This window comes from Xenopus tropicalis, chromosome 7, assembly GCF_000004195.4.
Source record: "Xenopus tropicalis strain Nigerian chromosome 7, UCB_Xtro_10.0, whole genome shotgun sequence".
In the NCBI taxonomy this organism is placed as follows: Eukaryota; Metazoa; Chordata; class Amphibia; order Anura; family Pipidae; genus Xenopus; species Xenopus tropicalis.
Window position 1 is genome coordinate 28,903,314 of NC_030683.2, and position 22,089 is coordinate 28,925,402.

At 40.0% G+C, this 22,089-nt stretch overlaps 2 protein-coding genes across 4 annotated transcripts; both read left to right on the forward strand.

Moving 5' to 3' along the window:
- The first annotated feature begins 33 nt into the window (after positions 1-33).
- borcs7 (BLOC-1 related complex subunit 7) lies at positions 34-6,060 on the forward strand. Of its 3 annotated transcripts, NM_001016829.3 has the most exon segments (6): positions 230-390; positions 2,057-2,119; positions 2,643-2,686; positions 3,809-3,829; positions 4,752-5,346; positions 5,387-6,057. In NM_001016829.3, coding segments are annotated over 5 exon segments (339 nt in total). In that variant the 5' UTR covers positions 230-231; the 3' UTR covers positions 4,804-5,346; positions 5,387-6,057.
- A 4,838-nt stretch (positions 6,061-10,898) lies between these two features.
- cyp17a1 (cytochrome P450 family 17 subfamily A member 1) lies at positions 10,899-21,008 on the forward strand. Its single transcript, NM_001127045.1, has 8 exons — positions 10,899-11,226; positions 12,260-12,398; positions 14,503-14,732; positions 15,323-15,409; positions 15,979-16,191; positions 17,528-17,697; positions 19,122-19,225; positions 19,901-21,008. Exons 1-8 carry the CDS (start codon positions 10,912-10,914, stop codon positions 20,176-20,178), a joined length of 1,536 nt encoding a protein of 511 aa, NP_001120517.1. The 5' UTR covers positions 10,899-10,911; the 3' UTR covers positions 20,179-21,008.
- The last annotated feature ends 1,081 nt before the right edge of the window (positions 21,009-22,089 follow it).

Below are 22,089 nucleotides of genomic sequence, written 5' to 3' on the forward strand. Positions count from 1 at the left end.
ACCACTTCCTGTAGCAAAGAGAAAGTATCCGCCCAGCCCTCATTACAGTGTAGGTACCATAGTAGAGAGTGAGTGTTTGCAGCCCTAATAGAGGTAAAATGTGATTGAAAGCTTTTGTTCCTTGGCACTATAATACGGGGCATATAATACCGGGAGATGTGTATGACGCAGTATATCTCCATTTGGTATTTCTAAGCCAAGAAGTGGCCCCTAGTTCCGAGCAGTGACACCATGGAGAAGGAAGCCGGTAGCAAGATGACAGCCTCCACCGAGGGCCAAGCGCGGTACGGCCAGTCTGTGAAAGGGCTGCTCACTGAGAAAGTCAGTACGTGTGGGGCGGATGTGATTGCGCTCACTAAGCAAGTGCTGAAGGGATCGCACAGCTCTGAGGTGAGTGCGGCGCAGTTTGGGGGCGGGGCTGTGCCAAGCACAGGAAGTGTGGGTTCTGCCAATGTCAGAAAAACACAACAGGAAATGAGTTGCACCTGCCCAGCACAATGGTACTTGGGGGTATCCCGCCTGGTTCTCATTCACTGCAAAACCCCAGTGACAATTTGTACTTAGACATTCATTTCAAGGAACCAGCAACTGCTGAGTGTGCCTGGCAGGGTTACAGGTCTGATACATTGTAAGTGAATGCACCTCACATCATTTTATTTTGTGGGTGGTGAAATGCATTACTGTAGTAATCATTAACAGCCAATCAGATTTTAGTTTTATTGGTAAATTTGCAGTATACTGATGCTGATTGGATGCTTTAGATTCTAGTTCTGATTCTGTTTAGAACCTATTTTATTAAAGGAGAAGGAAAGGCTAAGTCACAATGTTAGGCACCCCCAAGTGACTTTAATTGCTTACTTTTTACCCCGGGCTGGTGCCCCTGTTAGGAGATATCCACACCAGCCCGGGGTAGCTGCAGTGAGCATCTCCTCATCCTGCTTTTCACTCTAAAGCTGGCCATACACGGGCAGATCCGCTCGCTTGGCGATGTTGCTAAGCGAGCGGATCTTCACCCGATATCCCCACCTACGGGTGAGCGATATCGGGGAGGCATGTAGGCGAATTCGATCAAATTCTACACACAGCAATGGGGCAGTTGGATACGAGCCAATACGGTCTCCGATCCGACTGGATTTTCTAACCTGGCCGATCGATATCTGCCCAATTTCAGGCCAGATATCGGTCGGCCAGGCCCCTCGGTTCTGCCCCTACACGGTCTGATAAGCTGTTGAATCGGTCCAAGGGACCAATATCGGCAGCTATAACCGGCCTGTGTATGGAAGGAAGCGCTGCAGCTACCCCAGTCTGGTGTGGTTCTCGCTTAAGTGGGGCACCAGCCCGGGGTACAAGGTAAGTGATTAAAGTCACTTGGGGGTGCCTAACATTTTGGCACCCCCAAGTGAATTAGCCTTTCCTTCTCATTTAAAGGAGCTCTTGTTTGCCAAGATGGTCTCCGATATGTTAGTAGGGTTGCATCGAATGCAGCATTTGGTTCGTGAGTCGCCCAAGAATCTGGCTTTTTCAGCAGGTTTTGGCCGAATCCATGGTTCTGGCTGAACCGAATCCCAATCCTTAAAATGATGTGACTTTTTGTCACATAAAAATGGAAGTTGAACATTTTTTTGCAGTTCTCTTTAACTCTTCGTCCTAATGTGCATATGCAAATTAGGATTTATGTTCGGTTCTGCCCAGGGGGCCCTGGTGTCTGGTGGGCTAATAATTGGCACAGGAGGGTCCTACTATTATAGTAGTACTGGGCCCTGTCGTGGGGGTGTCCCTATTGATGTATCATGTATAATTGCTCATGAACCCTATTATTTAGTACAAGTGTACTGCACTGAGTAGTGCAAGAAATAATCTTTGCAAATGGTATAACCCTCAAATGTGCAGAATAAATATACAGTGCATGCTGGTACAACTTTGCCCACAGTTGCTTCACGCTTTGCAGTATAAAATCTTCAGTCCCTGACAGGACATACGGACTGACTTATTATTATTATGCCATCACAAATATGAGTTTAACCAATTTCCTCATGATTCTCTCTGTTCTTTTTAGCTTCTTGGGCAGGCTGCTAGAAATATGGTGATGCAAGAAGATTCAATCCTACACTCAGAGGATGTAAGGAACATATATATAGTATAACTTGCTCTAACTTTAAAAAACTTGCTTTAAAAGGGTAACTGTCTGAAACACAACTTATGCTTTGTGCCAGCCCGATAGGTATCGATGCCCAAGCCACTCCCCCAAATGCCCAACCATAACATTTCTTATATAATGCAATAGGAAAAAACTGCAGTTGAACTAATGTAAAGAAAGGGGGTTTTACTTCCCCTTTAAATTAAATGCGTAATAAGAGTACTTGTTTTAAGAAGCAAGTTCCCAACCAACTGTTGAACTAAAGAAGCGGCTTGGATGAGTGGTGAAATGTTTTTAAGAAAACTCAGAAAGTCCAGTTGTTCTACACTTAATTCTACTATATACTGTATCTCATGACCTGGATGAATGAGAATCTTCATAGGCATTATTGTTTGTTATTATATTTATTTTATTCAGGATGATACAAAATGTGCATAGCATTGTATTGAATAGAATGCAACATAATGGCCCAAAGAAGATAAAAATTGTGTTTTTTTTTTTGCAGAGCTTGAGGAAAATGGCAATTATTACCACACATCTACAGTACCAGTAAGGACCCACTTGTTCCCTCTGTATTTATTTACTCTGATGTACTGTTCTCAAAATGTCACTATTTCTCAATTTTATGTACAGGTATAGGACCTGTTACCCAGAATGTTCAGTACCGGGGGGGGGGGGGGGGATCACCATTACCTTAATTCTACTAAAAAAACATTTATACATTAAATGAACCCAACTGAATTGTTTTTTCACTGATAATGATTATTTATATCTTAGTTGGGATCAAGTACAAGATACTTTTTTATTATTACAGAGAAAAAGGAAATTATTTTATTTATTATTTTTTAATTCACAAAAAATTGTGAATTATTTTGTTAAAATCGAGTCTCTGGGAGATGGCCTTCCTGTAATTAGGAGCTTTCCAGATAATGAATCCCTTACCTGTATTTCCAGTTACTGCATTGTATGTTACTAAGGGCACATGGCATTTTGACTATTCGCCTGTCAGCACTCCTAATAGAAATGAATAAAAACCATGTACGGAAACGCGACAGGAAGAACTGCCCACCAAAATGTTCAAGCCAGTGATTTTGAATGCATTGCTATTCTTTCTCAGTCACTTTCTAATTAATCCTATTAAGCAGGGGTGTCGTTTCTATATAACCTTGGGTGCCTTAATAGAAAAATATGTTTTTAAAAAAAACTCCCTTAGCTCACTTGCAGCAAAATCTAATGGTGAAGCTGAGGGGGTAGCCTCTCACAGCTGATAGGCACATGTGAAATAGTCCCACACCAATGGGATCAGGAAGGGGACGTGATAGGAGAGGAGTGCCAATGGCAGGGCTGGATGGAAATCCTGCACTGCTGTTAAGTACTAAATTACTCCAGTACTGTAAACAATGGATTTGAATTCAAATAGGATCTTAGCCCACTCTGTTGGGAGTGCTGTGTTATAAAGATGAATTCAATCTTAGCCATAAAGCAAGACAGAACTGCTGCTTTGTGCAAGAAAGGAAAGCAACATAATCATTTTCTTACCTTTCTCTTTGCAGTCACAGATGTTTTAAAAGAGCAACTACCTTACCAAACTTTAAACCTTAATTTCATACAGAAATTCATTTATTTCTTATGATAGTGCCTCTTTTATGTATTTTTTTTCTTCTTTTTTAGGCAAGAAGCAATACAAAAGAAGTAAGTCCCCACAAATCCCTATTATTACATATTCACATGTTACTAATGTGTGAGGCTTTAATTCAGATTATTATAAAACAGAAGTTACAGGCCCAGCATAAAAATCCCCCTGCATCCTAATAAAGCAAGAAGCTTGATATATACCCTGACATGCAACCCTGCAGTCTTCCAGCTGCTTTTGAGCTCAAAATCCCAGGGTCGACCATCTAAAGCTGTCCATGCAAGTACGCATATAATCGTACAAAACCATGTTTCGTACAATTTTTGGACTGTGTGTGGGCTCCGAATTATCGTCTCGATAATGTTCGTACCATGGCGATCGGTCGTTTAGTTGATTGGACAGGTTAAAAAATTTTGGTCGGATAATGATAAAATCTGCACATGTATTGTGTATCTTTGGGGGACGTACAATTCATTTCTGGGACGTCACTCTTGTACAATTATTGTCGTCCAATTATTATATGTTCAGAACATCCTCCAATTTTTAGTACTTTATCCTGCAATTTGAATCTGAATGTTAGTTATAGATTGTTGCATTTAAACGTACGATCGATATCCGAACATTCGTTGGGAGAAGAATAAAATCTCAACATGTATGGTCAGGTTGACTTAGTTGCACTGTTAGATCTACATATGTACATATGATGATGTCCAACTTTTTTTATTATACATATGCCTCCCTGTAAAGTATACATATACTGTATATAATATATTCCATTGTCTTCAAGGGGTGAGCATTATTCATAATTCCTCTTCTTACATTGGGGCATATTGCCCCTGTAATATAACGATAATCCTGGTGACTACAACCCATGAAAGTTCAACTCAGACTTGCTTCCCTTGGGCTAAGAGAGTTTATATGCTATAGAATATCTGTGCAGAATATATTTAAAGTCTTTGTTCCATTTTATATTCTTTGTAGTGTTGAACAATCATCAAACCTTCAGGATCAGCTGAAACATCTGCTGAAATGAGAAGGAAAAGGCCTTACAGCGTAACCTGCTTCCTGATACGCCATTCACACTGGAACTTTGATTTATCAGTGGCATATTCTCTGCTCAGTGTTCAAGTAATTCAGTGAATTCTTGTAAATCCAAGGACTTCATTCTGAATGATACAGAATGTTTACATTTGAAGATGGAGCCACAGAAGCCCCCTATTGCTTAGGGGTTATTCATAAGGAAAAATGTCAGGCTGATGAAATTGTATGGCAGTTGATTTAACTTTTCTGTTTTTGCCATCCCTTGGCCAGCTTGCCTGCTCCCTTACCTATATGTGTTAGGCCCCGGCCACAGACAGTTACAATTATAAAGGCCTCCGTCCATCTAAACCTTTCTCTCATTCTGGTCTGCAAATAGAATCTGTTTCTGCTAAATTAGGGAATCTGTTTCTGCTAAATTAGGGACAATTGCCTTATAAGCTGTAGGCTGAATGGAACAATAACATTTTAGGATTTGCCTAAAATGGATGTACCCATGGAAAGGGCATAAGCTGTTAGCCTATAGGTTGCAGGAGTACATGGAAGAGCTACACCTCTAATGTTGTCATCTGAGTCTCCATATCTTCTAATGTCAATTCCCCATCAACACAAATGCTCAAGTGTGAAGGATTCCCTTGCACCTGTTGGGCAAATGCAGAACTGGGCAGCCAGTCTGGCAGCCTCCATGATCAGTCATGTTGCACCTAAGAGATACAGGTGAAAGATTCTAAGATCTTTGGAAAAAAATGCTACTTAAATTTGTAATACTCACTCATGATTATAGTATCCTATGGTTTGTATTGCATCTCTGTCTTAATGGTTTCCTCATTCATTTAATTTATTAAAATAAATATTGATATTTTTTAGTTTTGCTTTTGTTTGAATACTTAATTGCCTATTCGACAATTTTTATAAAAAAGAGACGCACAAAGGCTTACATTGTTGTGTGCACAGAATAGCCAGTGTCTGTGTAATTGTATTTATATATCCATATTCCATAGCCTACAGTATCAACAGCACTCCTAGCAGTTACAGCTCTTTCTTCTGTGTTTCTGTCTGTGCCTCAGCAAGGGTAGTCACCATCTTTAATAGTAAGTCTACTTGTTTAAAGACGCTTATGCCATCTAAATGTAATGATCCTGATAAATTAGAGTCTGTAAGTCAAATGACTGCTACTTGCCCTGCATTTGTAATACTGTTATTACCTTTGTAAGCACTGAAATAGTCTAATAAAATTCAAATTGAGTTCTTTCTTTCCTTTTCTAGTTTGTGGACAAATAGTTCTAGATATGTGGATTATTGTTTTGTCTGTACTGTTCCATTGCTACATGGTATGGCATTCTCTAGCCATCCATAGGTTTCTGAAGATGCCCCTAACAACTGAATTAAAGTAAAACACATCTCATTTTCTATTGGTAAGTACAGGAAATTAAGGTTGGAAGTATCCTATTTATAGCTGAACTATGAATATTGTTTAATAAATAATATATATAAAAATATTTGTCCGAGCCCTAGTGCTCTGATACAGTCAAACAGCTCACACAGAGTTGGCGGGGGTAAGGTTTCAACTGCACTGTTTAGTCCCAGCCATATCAGCAGTGGCTGCGTTCTGAAGGCCATTGAAAGCGTAGCACTTTTGATAACATGTCTGTCTTCACCCCTTCAAATTTCCATAGATAACAAAATATTAGCTTTAAATGTGACATTAATTATCATTTTATACCTATTTGTTTTCTGCATGCAAACTTTCCATTTCATGTATGTTTTTGCCTATAACTGCCTGTAAGAGTCACTAGAAAACAGATGGGGTTATAAAATAAAGTCATAGCAACCAATTAGAAGAAAGCATTTGCTGGTCACCTGTTTAAAAGCAAACATCTTATTGGTTGCTATTTTTACTGCTCCTGGGAAAACTTAGTGCCTTTTATTACATATCAGGGAAAATATTTTTAGGAACCTCAATCTTCAAATTTATGGAAGCTGATGGCTCTAATCGGGACTCTAAATTGTAAGAACCAAAATACAGGTATAGGGTCTGTTATTCAGAATGCTTGGAACCTGGGGTTTGCCAAATAAGGGATCTTTCCATAATTTGGATCTCCATACTGTCTGCTTAAATCATGAAATTAACCCAATAGATTTGTTTTGCCTCCAACAAAGATTTATTATATCTTAGTTGGGATCAAGTACAAGGTACTGTTTTATTATTACAGAGAAAAGGGAATCATTTAACCATTAAATAAACCCAATAGGGCTGTTCTGCCCCCAATAAGGGGTAATTATATCTTAGTTGGGATCAAGTACAGGTACTGTTTTATTATTACAGAGAAAAGGGAATCATTTAACCATGAAATAAACCCAATAGGGCTGTTCTGCCCCCAATAAGGGGTAATTATATCTTAGTTGGGATCAAGTACAAGGTACTGTTTTATTATTACAGAGAAAAGGGAATCATTTAACCATTAAATAAACCCAATAGGGCTGTTCTGCCCCCAATAAGGGGTAATTATATCTTAGTTGGGATCAAGTACAGGTACTGTTTTATTATTACAGAGAAAAGGGAATCATTTAACCATTAAATAAACCCAATAGGGCTGTTCTGCCCCCAATAAGGGGTAATTATATCTTAGTTGGGATCAAGTACAGGTACTGTTTTATTATTACAGAGAAAAGGGAATCATGTAACCATTAAATAAACCCAATAGGGCTGTTCTGCCCCCAATAAGGGGTAATTATATCTTAGTTGGGATCAAGTACAAGGTACTGTTTTATTATTACAGAGAAAAGGGATTTTTTTTAATTAGAATTATTTGTTGAAATGGACTGTATGGACCTAACAAAATACCCAGAACTAAATATTAACCCGATTATGAGATTTCTAGAGAACAAAATTGATTCATGGAGGCGATTACTCCTTACACTAACTGGAAGAATAAATGTATTTAAAATGATAGTTATCCCCAAGCTAACATATATTTACAGACAATCCCCCATAACAATCCCCATAACAATTTTCCGGAAACTAAAAGGCCTAATGGTGTCCCTCTTCTGGAACGGGGAACAACCCCGAATATCTTTACAGACGCTACAACTCCCAACCACTGGGGGGGGGGGGGGACTAGCAGCCCCAAATCCATATATGTACTATCTGGCCTCACAGTTGGTTACGGCGTGGAGATGGACCTCACCATCTGTGACCAACACAGCCACTCTGCTTGAAATACAAATTATGGGGTCCCAAGAGGAACTACAAAATCTGTTATACAGGGGTACAAACTGCACCGAAAAAGCTACTCGACCAATGAGAGCCACGGTTAGTGCATGGAAGAAAGCACTCCAAACCTTCCCAAAGACACAACCACACTGCTCGCAGTACACCCCTTTATGGCATAATCCTAACATGGAGCAGTTCCAAACAATACCTGACCCCAGAATATGGGCACGCCATAATATCAAATATATATCGGATATAATGCCACAGGGCAAACTGCTTGCCTTTCAAGAACTGAAACAAATTTTTTCTCTCCCCAATACCATGCTTTTAAGATACTTACAACTGCGCCATGCCACTGGAACCCAATTTGGAGGTCCAACAGTGGACATAACCCCAAGAAATATTGAGACTTTAGCTCATATAGAGGACCTCAAAAAACCTCTTTCAATGTTTTATGATCAGCTGATGAGGGCAGGCAATGCAAATCTCACCAAATTACGTGAGAAATGGCAAAGGGACATTCCGCAACTTACTCCAGACCAATGGGAGGGCATACTAGAGTCAACATTTGAAGGGATTATCAGTAGCAGAGACAAACTAACACAGCTGAAATACCTCCACCGCACTTATATAACACCCCAAAGACTGCATAAAATACACCCAGACATAGGACAGGAATGCCCCAGATGCTGTCACTCCCCAGCTGATTTCCTACATATGGTGTGGTGCTGCCCACTGGCACAACGCTTCTGGGGAAAAGTAGCGAATACTATAAGGAACAGAACTAATCTAGTACTTCAGCTAGATCCAACAGTAATACTGCTAAATCAGGTAGAGGATCTATCACCTAAAAGGGCCGAAAGAATACTACTCCTAATATTGTGTATGTACGCAAAAAAAACGATTGCCTTATACTGGAAATCGCCGGAGGGCCCTAGAGTGGCAGCATGGGAATCCATGATCAACAAAGCCATACCCCTATATAAGTTAACGTACATAAGGAGGGGGTGCCCTCAAAAATTTGACAAAATATGGTCAATGTGGGTAGATGCAGAACCCTCCTAAGATATGCAGGTCAGGGAGGATATCAGTTCCAAATCCCCCCCTTGAATAACCTACACACCCAGACACAAGGTAAAAGTGTGACACCAAAATTCATTAAGACCCTGAAGGGCATGCTAGTAACCAGGAACAAAGGTTGAAGGATAAATAGCTTAGGTATCAGCAAAGAAGACACTGCAATGTTATTATGGTTATGTTGTTAATTTACTTTATTTACTTTCTGTACAATAAGCAATTGACAATGAAACAATATAATGCAAACTATGTACATTTAAACTCAATAAAAGAATTGTAAAAAAAAAAAAAAATGGACTGTATGGGAGATGGCCGTAATTCAGAGCTTTCTGAATGATGAGTTTTCAGATAAGGGATCCTATACATCCCGAATCAAGAACGAAGGGGCACTTTGGTTGTGAACTGCAGATTGTATTTGGCAACAAAATATACATGGACAAGAAGTTATGGTATAACCATATAACCTACATAATTTTAACGCACATACCTTGACCATTTTTCCTGTAATTATTGCATAATGTTGGGATCAATACCATTAGCCAGACAGGCTAAAGGTTGAAACCAAAATATTAAGAGGCACTCTGTGTATCCTGGAAGAAATGGGCAGTGTGTGGGCCTCTGCCAGGCAATATGGCAACCCTTTTATTTCTGGTAGGCAATTTTCTTTTTCCTTTCCATTCAGGTGGGCTGCACTGATGTTAGCACTATCTTACTGCAGCCCAAATCAAAATTCCCTAGCACGCTGTCTGGTGGGATTTTCTGGCCTCTGTGTACTTGAAACTGGCAAGGATATTGCACAACTTCCTGATGACTAAGATCAGGTTTTACTACTCAAGTTGAGCTTACAATCTAAATCCCTATCACATACACATCACATACCTGGAGGGGACTCCAAGGCTGGAATCAAACCTAGGACACAACTGCTGAGGCATCGTGTTACTGTGACATCATGCTGGGTAGCGCCTAGCAGGGCTTGCACTAACCTATATGATACCCCATACTACTATGGAAGCTCCTATTTAGATAGATATTAGAGTTTTGGTGACTCTGGCAAGATTTTTAAAGGTGGACCTGTCCTTTCATCTTGCAACACTACCTACACTAAAATTTATGCAAGGTTTATCTTCTGTTTTAAGGACACACAAGGAGATTAGTCGCCCTGCGATTGATCTCCTCTAGTGGTGGCGACTAATCTTATCGAATGCCTTCCAACCAATGAGAATGTAAATCGCCGTGGGAAAACAAGTGTTGTTTTGGCTTCCCGAAGATGCCCAAAAGTAATTTACATTCTCGCTGGTAGTAAAGCATTTCGAGGAGATTATTCCCCACCGCTTGAGGAGATTAATACAAGTGTGTCATTGACCTTAGGGCTCTTAGACACTGGTGGGTTTATTGTACCTGTACCTTCTAAACAGTTGGGTTTCATTGTATTTTTATTAAACACAACATGCTGCAATTTTTGCGCTTTATGTGCATTGATAAGACAACAGAATAGAGAAATGTGTCTGGAACTCAAAGAATGCACTTAGTTTAATTTTTTAAAGTCAATATATGCATTTTTATGCGCTCGACATGCTTTTTAAACAAGCAAAAACACGCGTGTAAGAGCCATTGAGCAGTAATAAACTGAGTAAGATCAATATTAGTATGATAGTAAAGTGCTTGTAAAACCTATGCACATTCAGCAATGTAATGGTTAATGAACTAACTTCTACTTCCCACTGATTGGTTGCTGCCGCTGGGAGCCCCGCGTTACTTATTTGGACAGCAAAGTGAGATTATCATTTCAAAGTGAAGGAGAGGAAAGGCAGCATGATCTCTTATGTAGCCGCAGCTGTGCTTCTAGCATTTGGGCTAGCTCTCCTCTCCATCTGGAAGTTTGCAGGGGGAAAACCTAGGGGAGCCAAGTACCCCAATAGTCTTCCATGCTTACCTTTCATTGGGAGTTTACTGCATCTTGCAAGTCACCTTGCTCCACATATTCTATTTAATAAGTTGCAAGAAAAATATGGCAGTCTCTACTCCTTCAAAATGGGTTCCCATTACATTGTGATCGTCAATCACCATGAACATGCCAAAGAGGTGCTTTTGAAGAAGGGGAAAACATTTGGTGGGAGACCACGTGCTGTAAGTATAATGATTCTTTATACTCTTTTAGCTCATTAGTCCAGAGGTTTCTATTCCTAGTTTCGTTCTTGAGAATCAGCAAATGTCAGCAAAAGACTCATTTACAGACACTAGGGGCAGATCTACTAATATTTGGAAAAATATCTCAACTTTTTCTATATATTTTTTATTTCCTGTTATTTATATAGCCCTGACACATTTCCACATTTCCACAATATACATCATTCACTTTGGTCCCTGCACCAGAGGAGCTTACAACCTAAGGTCCCCATCACATTCACACACACTATGGTCAATTTAGTCAGAAGCCAATTAACCTGCCTGTATGGTCCTGAAGTGTGGAAGGAAAGCACAGTACCTGGAGGAAACCCACAGAGATGTTGAGAACATACAAACTCCTTGCCAATAGTGCTCTGGCTGGGATTCAACTCAGGACCCTAGTACTGCAAGGCAAAACAGTTGCCCACTGAGTTCATATTATTTGCCTGTGTAAAAACAAGCAAACATATTTCTTTTCCCAAGGCAGACTTTAAAGAACATGTCAACCCCAAAAATATTTTTGCCCAATAAAAGAAAAAGTAATTCTAAGCAACTTTCCAATATGAATGTATTAAAAGTTATTAGTGCTTTAACATTTATTTGTAAATATAATTGCTATAGAAAGCCGCATTTGCTGAACTCCTGGTTTTTACTTTTTAAAACAATGTTGCAAGTGCCAGGCTCCTCCAGGAAGTCAGGTCTGTCAGCCTGCTGCCTTGGGTTACAGTGTTTCAACTGTCTGAGCCACCAGGGCAGAGAATAGAAAGGACAGGCAGACACTGTTTTTAATAGCAGTTATATATACAAATAGTTTAAAAACCATTACAAATATGTAATGAATGTATATTGTAATGAATTGTATATTTTGGGTTGACTTGTCCTTTAAATGAGGGCCATTAGTGCATGTACATGCATTGCTTTCAGCATTACTATTGCCTTCCCATTACACATCTCTCTTTATAACAAGTTAAAATAACTTTTTCTTCGTTTTAAGGTGACAACGGATCTATTGACGAGAAACGCAAAAGACATTGCCTTTGCCGACTACAGCCCAACCTGGAAGTTTCACCGCAAGTTAGTGCACGCAGCGCTGTCCATGTTTGGAGAGGGCACTGTCGCCATCGAGAAGATCAGTAAGTACCAACCTGCAGTGCAGGTATCCATCCAAGTACTGGCACATACACACTGACTGAGTGAGATATAGTGAGCAAGAAGATCATTCCCCACTGTACCAACCACAATGTAACCACTGGGGTGTAGAGATCCTACCTATACCTTCCTAAAAGTACTTTTAGTATGATGAAGACGTTAGTATATAAAGGAATTGTGCAGCTGGTTCATATTTTATATTCTTTGATTTGTTTTCCATTTATTTAAATGGGACATATATGCTACCCTATGTACAATGTGCACCTGTGCCCCCTGCTATACAGCACAGACAAGGGCCAGGGAGGTGGCAAAAGCTTATTTTACTGAAGTTGATGTTTCTTTGCTCAGTTCTATTGCTCAGTGTGACAGGAATGATAGAAATGAGCAGGGAAGCATCGCAAGAGCATTTTTCTATTGTGTTGCGCCCTTGTCTGGGCCAAACAGATTGATGCCCGCTGGTTACACTTTTATCATAACTGTGTTAATGCTGCTGCCCATACCTGGTGCACTCTTACCGTCCAGTTTGTGCCTGTATGTTACCCAACCACTCAGATTGTAAGCTGTACGGGGCAGGGACCTCCTTCCTACTGTGTCTCATACCACATGGCACTTATGTATATATACATATATGTATTTATTGTATTTATTTATTATATTACTTGTCCTCCCTGTGTGTAATTTTGTATTCTGTACGACTGTACAGCGCTGCGTACCCTTGTGGCGCTTTATAAATAAAGTTATACATACATACATACATACATCATGAAATTGCCAAGTTTCGAAAATGCTCAGAAGAGCACTCTGTGCAATGTTACTCTATGTTTATGTTATATGGTAGAGTATATGTCCTCTTTAATGCTATATTCTGCAGCTCATCACTACTGTCCATACTTCTGACTGACCTTATGTGCACTTTTAATTCCCAGCATACTCCTAAACCCTTATATTTTGCATTCTCTCAAAAATGAACACATCACCGAAGTATTATGGGAGCACATATTATTAGACTGAAACTAGAACCCTAGCACTGCATTGAGCCATTACCCTAAGTATTATGTGAGCCCCCCCGATTAAGTTAGTTTGAAGGGATATGGAATAAAAAAAAAGTTTTTTTTTATAAACAACCTACCACCACAGATACAAGTGAATTAGTATACCAGCAGCTGAACCTATACACCAGGGGGCTCAAACTCAATTTATCTGGGGGCCGCAGGAGGCAAAGTCAGGATGAGGCTGGGCCGCATAAGGGATTTCACAAAAAATTGGCTTTCAAGGGATAATGCAAGGCACGGCGGGCGGGAGCTGCTGATTGCGGAAATGACGTTATGCCATCATAACAGTTATTATGGGAAGACGTTCTGTGTGCACAATTAGCTCCTTAGCAGCTAATTGTGCACACAGAACATCTTCCCATAATAACTGTTATGATGGCATAACGTCATTTCCGCAATCAGCAGCTCCTGCCCGCCGTGCCTTGCATTATCCCTTGAATCGCAATAAAAATCGCGATCCATTCATTGCTTTTGAGAAGGCGTTGGTGTGGGCCACAAAATACTGTACTGAGGGCCGCAAATGGCCCGCGGGCCGCGAGTTTGAGACCCCTGCTATACACAGAGTGTTTTACTGTAGTGCCATCTAGTGACACAAATACAATATACACAGAAGTAGATGCGCAACACTGGAAAGGGGATGCATGTTTCAGAATGAAATCTTCAGATCACAGGATGTAAAAGCCATTTTATGCTAAATGGTTATTATGGGTTACTAGACTCTGCATTTTTGCCCTTCAATGTTCTTTTCTTTACAGTCCAACACTTTTTAAAAAATTTTAGACATGAAGATTAACTAATAAAGGAATAATTGATTTTAATCATATCTTACTGTATAGTTTGATAAAATGTGTGCTAGTTTCCACTATATTCTTCAATCTACAACTTTAAGCATACTCCACTACAGGGCTGGGTTAATTATGGGGTGGATGGGCTACATCATCAGTTATTTTAGGATAAACAGAGCTTTCAGATCCGGGGGGGCAGTCTTACTGCAGTAATAACACTGTTATTCACTATTTTCCTTGTCCTGCCTTAGTTTCACGTGAAGCGGCATCTCTGTGCCAGACGCTGATTACTTTTCAGGGCAGTCCCCTGGACATGGCACCAGAGCTGACACGGGCAGTCACCAATGTTGTTTGTGCTCTGTGCTTCAATGCAAGATACAAAAGATGTGACCCAGAATTCGAGGAAATGCTGGCTTACAGTAAAGGCATTGTGGATACAGTTGCAAAGGATAGTCTGGTTGATATATTTCCATGGCTTCAGGTAAGAGTAAGAATTTAATGTAAATGTTTGTACAGGTATGGGATCTGTTATCCAGAAAGCTTCAAATTACAGAAAGGCCATCTCCCATAGACTACACTTAAATCAAATAATTGAAAATTTTAAAAATGATTTCATTTTGCTCTGTAATAATAAAACAGTACCTTGTACTTAATTCCAACTATGATAAAATTATCCTTATTGGAGGCAAAACAATCCAGTAATTTATGTTTACATTATTTTTAGTAGATTTTAGGTAATACAGAAAGACCCCAAATTACGGAAAGACCCCTTATCCAGAAAACACCAGGTCGCAAACATTCTAGATAAAAGGTCCCATACCTGTGTATAGATTCATTAGAGGTAGAAGCTGAAGCCTAGCAAGGAACCAAGTCTGTGAAAACAGCACCGTCAGCATTAAAGGTTTTCCCATTGTTGGAATTTTTATACAGGTTGTAGTCCTTGATTTTGCAATGACCCATGGAGGTTGAACCCCCTGTTACCCTCTTATTGCATATTACTGTATATTATACACTGTGCTTTTTTTAATATGTAGAGTTTTACAAATGACTTTTTCCCCTTTAACAACACAGATATTTCCAAACAAAGACCTGGAGATACTGAAGAGGTCAGTGGCCATCAGAGATAAACTTCTGCAGAAAAAGCTGAAGGAACATAAAGTAAGTATCTGAGATTAGATGGACTAGACTTGGGCCTCGGTTTGTATACCAAAACCCTCCGTTGTGTTAGTGGCCGTATATAAGTAGCCAAAGTGGCATGTATCAGACAGGTAGGCCAGTGGGCAGTGTCCCCTCTTATTTCCATGGAAACTGTATATTAAACAGGATTTCATTTTTCTGGGTTTCCCCATAATGCATTTACAGCTACAGGGTATTTAATGGTCCCAACTGTTCCTTAGCACCAACATTTGATATTTATGGAAAGTTTCCAACTCCTTTGAGGTTAAGGAACTACTTTGTTACATCTCCAGGAGGTCCTAAAGACTGGTGTTGCCATAAAGCGTATGATCCATTATCATAGATTGTCATTGCCATAACATTATGCCACGTATGACATATAAATGTGTGAACTGTCAACTTTTGTGTTGCTTATTCAGTGCTGGTGTTGCTTTTAATCCCTTGGCTAATGCTGAGTGTGATTCTGTGGGTGAATTGGCCCTTACCAAATAAAGGTCACACATATTTCTTTATGATTTTTTTCTGTAAAGTGAAATTTCTTCTGTACCCAGGAGGCGTTTTGCGGCGAGGAAGTAAATGATTTGTTGGATGCTCTTCTAAAAGCGAAGCTCAGCATGGAGAACAACAACAGCAATATTTCCCAGGAGGTCGGACTGACTGATGATCATCTCCTAATGACTGTCGGGGATATATTTGGGGCAGGAGTGGAAACAACTACTACCGTACTGAAATGGGCCGTAGCCTATTTATTGCATTATCCAAAGGTAGGTGATTACATTTAGTAGAGCGGGGTTGGGAAGGGTGCTCTGGTTCTTGGTAATATCTACTTTAATGAATGGATGAACATGTTGTAAATCTCCAGTTGTGAATTTCAGTCCCTATAAAATGGGAAAAGGGCTTTTAAATGTGTAATCTGCAGTGATACCTAATGCTAAAATTCACTTATATCTTGGACACCCGACAGAGCTGTGTTATGCACAAGGTACTCCAGGTTCCCAGGGCCATGTTAATATTAGGGGAATGGCCATGGGTAGAAGACACAGTAACAGCAACATAGGAACAGGGCTATTTATAGTAATGGCACTGCCTAGAACCTGTGTAAGAAGCACAGAGAGGCCAACAATCTCTTTGAAGGAATAGCAGATTACTGGTCATGGTCACTGGATCTGCTGTGCCTTGTTCTCATCTTACCACAAAATCTTTTCCCACTTCACAATCATGCAATGTGTGTGTTGCAAATGTAACACTGCCCTTCAGGGATGATTGTAGCTTATGAGTCGCCTAAGGTGGCAGGCTCCCTCACCCCCCCCCCCCAGCGTACTTTTCCTGTGCCAGAGGGGGCCCATTGCTAGTGCAAAGAGTGCATGGACAAAGTTTGCTTTTAAGGGGGACTATAACCCCAAACACAAATAAAACTTAACTGGCACAAGAGCAAAACATGAATGTCTGATAATGGCCCAGTTAATGCCCAGATCTAATCCATTTGGGAATTTGAGGTGCTCAAGAACCACCCAACTTATCAAAACAACCTGGAGTAAATCTCCCTTGAAGAATTGCCCCAAATCACTACAAAGCACTGTGCACAACTAGTACATGCTTACCCCAAATTGTTATTGCTGCCAAACAATGTTCAAGAAACCTCCTTCCTCTTGTGTCCTCGACTCTTAACTTTTTGCTGCTGTATTTATCTGTATTTATTATTATACTTTGTATTTATCTATTATCTTATTAACACCCTGTTTGTATTAATGTATTCTACTGTACAGCGCTGCGTACATAAGTAGCGCTTTATAAATAAAGATATACATACATACATACAAGAAACCATTACATTGTGGGGACTGAATTCTTGTGCAGCATTTTTTTTTATTTCTATTTTCTATTTCTATTTTTTCAAGCAGCATATATATATATATAGGTAATTAGTGATACTGTAATTTCATCCCTAGATTATAAAGATGAACCATGCAGAGTAGATACATAATTCCAGCAGGTGTCCATAATGAGTTGTTGCTGCCAACAATTCACTGTATTCAGTGAATTCATTAGAAGACATCCTTTGCTAATCATAATGGGGAATCTTTGTTTCTTTACAAATAGGTTCAGGCTAAAATCCAGGAGGAGCTTGATGTGAAGGTCGGGTTTGGGAGACACCCCGTGCTGAGTGACAGGAGAATTCTGCCCTATTTGGATGCAACAATCTCTGAAGTTTTGCGCATTCGCCCTGTAGCGCCGCTGCTCATCCCTCATGTAGCTCTGCATGAGTCTAGGTAACAAGCACTTGTGATGCCTCTCCCAGTAAAGGATAGGAAAGAATAAAGTTTGCTCATGGCAAGATTTTTTTTTTCAATGTAAGTTTTTTTATTTTGATTGTGCGTATGACTGGCATTACCGAGATGCAAGCGATGTCCATAGGGGTCAGTTTTCAGATGATACTGGTATATGTATAACAGAGCCAAGGTCTACTACTAACCTATAATAGCCAATCTTTCTACTCTACCTGTTTGATTACTATAGGTATAGACCTGTATGAATCCTTGAGCCGCCTGTTAATTAGCCACATTTTACACTGGGTACATTCCCATGTATTCCTGCCATAGTGCATAAGTGTCTGCTTCAAATTCTGCTGCTTACTTTATTATGGCAGATATTTAGACAGAGACAAATAAAATGTGTTACAGATCAAGTGACTGTAGAAAATATTCAGTAATGAAATAGATTTCTGCATTTAAATAATATTTGCAATGTGGTTTATAAAAAGTCAAGGGACCAGGGGGAAGTAGGGCCTTTGGCTGTGTTAGAACCTGCCAATAGTAGAATGACAGATGCAGCACTTGGGAGGGGCAGGTACTGAGCTCTGCTGTTCATGCCACTTCCTTTTAAGGCTCATGTCCCCTATCTAATGGGTGTTACAAACCACTTGATATTTATGGATTCACAGTTGCGCTCTATTCTTAAACTTTCTGTTCTACAATATGTCCTGAATGACTGATATCTATCTATTGGGCAGATATAAAGATCCTGTCAGTTGAAGATTGCATTGGCAGGTTGATGAGCTTCTCAGGTCTGCTTAGGTCCCTATTTTAATTTGATCATTCAGTCATCACATTTTGACTCGTCACATGGGTGGCTAAATAGGGAAAAAAATTAAGTTTCTCCTTCACAATGAATAAAAAATTAAATTCTGATTGGTTCTGTTGGATGCCAGTGGCACAATAATAAATAAGCCCCACCTACTCATTCCTGCTCCAGCAGGAGTTCCTCATAGGTCCACACACTTAACACAAGGTAATGTAATTAAAGAAACAATGCTTGCCCAGATCTTGTAACCTATAGCTACTAATCAGATACTGAACAGTAAATGCTTCCTGCTGATTGGTAGCTATGGGTTACTTGACAAGTAGCAAACCTTGGACCTTATTACATTCCCTTAGGATATTTAGAACATATTTAAAATACAATAGATATTTGTTTTTTATGAATTCCATGTTTTCATTTGGCAAAAGCAGTGAAATCCTGCCAAATAGACTGCAAGCACAATTTGGTACCCGTGGAAGTAACTTTCTAGAGTTCATTGCATTTGCCCTGGATGTGTGGTTAGCCTGAAGCCTACTAATGACTCCCACACAGTTAAACATGGTCTCTGTATTTAGTGTACACTATTCTAATCCTTATTATATTCATTTTTTTGTAGCATTGGCGAATACACCATTCCACAAGATGCCCGTGTGGTTATAAACCTTTGGTCCCTGCATCATGACCCTAACGAATGGGAAAACCCTGAAGAATTTATTCCAGGTTTGCACATAATAGATCAAAACTGAATTTCTTGTGGTTAATGATACATACAGGGAGTTTATTACATATCTTTTATAAAATAAAGGCTTGGGGAGGATACAGAGGGACCATAATGTGTTACAACTATATACTGGCAAGCCCAACAGTTCTGAGAATGCAAAAGCTGCACTCTTGAGGACCTATCTTCAGTGGCCTACAGCAGGGTGTATGAGCTACCTCTCTACCCTACTGAGCCTCCCAGTGTCGGACTGGCCCACCAGGATACCAGGAAAACTCCCGGTGGGCCCAGGTGTCAGTGGGCCCTCCTGCCCCTAACCATTTGGCCTGTTTCATGGTCATTCCTTATTTCTGAATAGGAAAAAAGAGGATAAATAAATGGAAGGATAGATGCTAGCATGTAAATAATGGAGACTAGGAGAATAAAGAGGCTGGGTGAGGAAAGGAGAAAAAATAGTTTAAAGAGCGGGCCTAAGGTCTAAGGTTTTCTGGTGGCCCCTGGGTTCCCAGTCCGACACTGGAGCCTTCTGTCCCAGCCAATGTTCCTAATCCAAGTGTAGTGGCAACATTACCATTGACCGGAGATATTGAACCAAGCTGTGGGACCTTTTGATGAGCACATTAACATTTAAAAGCAAACTATCTGACATTATTTTCAACACATTTCATTATTTTTAGACCGTTTCTTGGACGAAAATGGAAACCATCTCTACACCCCCTCCCAAAGTTACCTGCCCTTTGGAGCTGGAATTCGAGTCTGCCTTGGGGAAGCCTTGGCAAAAATGGAGATCTTCCTCTTCCTGTCATGGATTCTGCAGAGGTTTACTCTGGAAGTTCCAGCGGGAGATAGCCTGCCAGACCTGGATGGAAAGTTTGGTGTGGTCCTTCAGGTCAAAAAATTTAGGGTCACAGCCAAGTTGAGGGAGGTCTGGAAAAACATAGATTTGACCACATAAAGCAGAACAACTTAAATGATTTTTCTTCTAGGAGGTGATAATGAAGGGGAGAGAAAGATAAATCAGTATGCAAAGGCAAATTTTGCTAGAGAAAGGCATGTCTTTATAATTCCATTGGACACTTAGATGCTTTCAAAGGGGAAGTATCTTCTTTTTAATCTCACAAAAGCACATATGCGTTATACAGTATGTTTGCACCAGTAATGCAGTACTCTCCCTCTCTTTATTTCTCTTTTTACACCCCACCTTTTTTTAAAAAAATATCATAGGGAAAATGAGGGCACTGCAAGTTTCCCTTTACTATACTGTGGTGTAACTACTGGGGGACTGGGACTGCTGCAGCCACAGTTACAGGTGCAGATTCAGGTACAGGTGCAGGTATGGAGGGGGGCTTGGGTGTAGATACTGCATCCAGAGCCATAAAGGTTTAGTTGTGTTACTGCTGTTCCTCTATTGCCACCTCATCCTGACACAGTTATGTTTTACTATACATATGATCAAAGCAGCGATAAATAAATCTGTGGAGGAAAAACTGCTGCTTTTGAGGGAAATGAAATGCAGGAGTTTGGGCTATTTTTCCCTTCTGGCTGCACCTTGATAGCTCTGACTTCAACAGCTAAAAGTAAAGGTCAAACCCCCTTGACTGGAAGTCATGATAATTACTCCGTTGTGTGTATGCTTTGTCACAGGGTGCCAGGACACACCTTATACCAATCACCCACCTTAGACTTCTCTCTCCTTTCTGTAGCACATTCACTTCTGCCCCCATGTGTTGTATAGAGTTCTCATTTGTAATATAGTTGTAATAAATAAACCTTTGTCAGATGTCAGAGTGTTTCTGTTGTGTTTTTTCCTTTCACTTTCTCCCACTAATTTCCCCTTAGGGCAGAGGGACAGGGATCTGTATGAACATTCCAAGCAACGGGGGGGCAGTTTAGGGTGAGATTTGGGGTACCTGCTAGATACTCCTGGAACTATACCACAGTGGCTATAACTATGGTGTTACATATATCCCGGTTACCTTGGGAAGAACTATGAAGGCCTAAAGTTTTGGACTGTAAAGGTGGACCCAGAAAATCTAAAAACCTCATAGTGTTTTATTTAACATTAATATTTATTAAAAACTCACTGTTCCTCCATTCTTTATTGGGCTACTCTGTTCCATATTCCCTGTAATTATTTGGTTACATTGTAATAGCAGGATTTACTTTGGTATTAGAACTTTAAAGGTCCAGGTTGGTCAGACATTTATGCGCTTGTGACTCCAGTGAGATTAATGGGAGTTTTTTGTATTTCCAACTCTTACATCAGGAGTCACAAAAAAATGTGCAACCTATTGCAAATCAAAGGCCATTGGCTAAACTGCAGGGATCTCTTATCTAGAAACCTGTAATTACAGAAACTCAGAATTACAGGAAGGCCATCTCCCAATTTTAAGCAATTAATTCTATTTTTTTTTTTTTTTCAAATGATTTCCTTTTTCTCTGTAATAATATAGCAGTATGTACTTGATGGCAACTACACTGCATTAATCTAAATTTATGACAAAACAATCCTGTTTATTTTGTGCTTTTAAAATTCCCCTGGTTTTCCCTGATGTTCTGATACCTGCGCTACAAAATAAGTGGGAGGGTTGGGAGTCGGGGGAGAAGAGGTGATAAGTTACAGAAGGGACAGAACTCAGGGTGCAGGCAGACCCCTGGGGGCTATACCATTACTAATCAGGTCAATATCGTACAGTTGGGCCAGACAAGTTAGTTGGTGGCCCTCATTTGTAGCCATTCTAGAGGAGAGAAGGAAACACAGGGTGGAGTTATTAATACTACTTGATGGATAGTCCCATTTCTACTTTTGATTATTCTGGTTTTGGGTCTGCATGTTACTATACTGTTAGAAACTGGAACAAGAAAC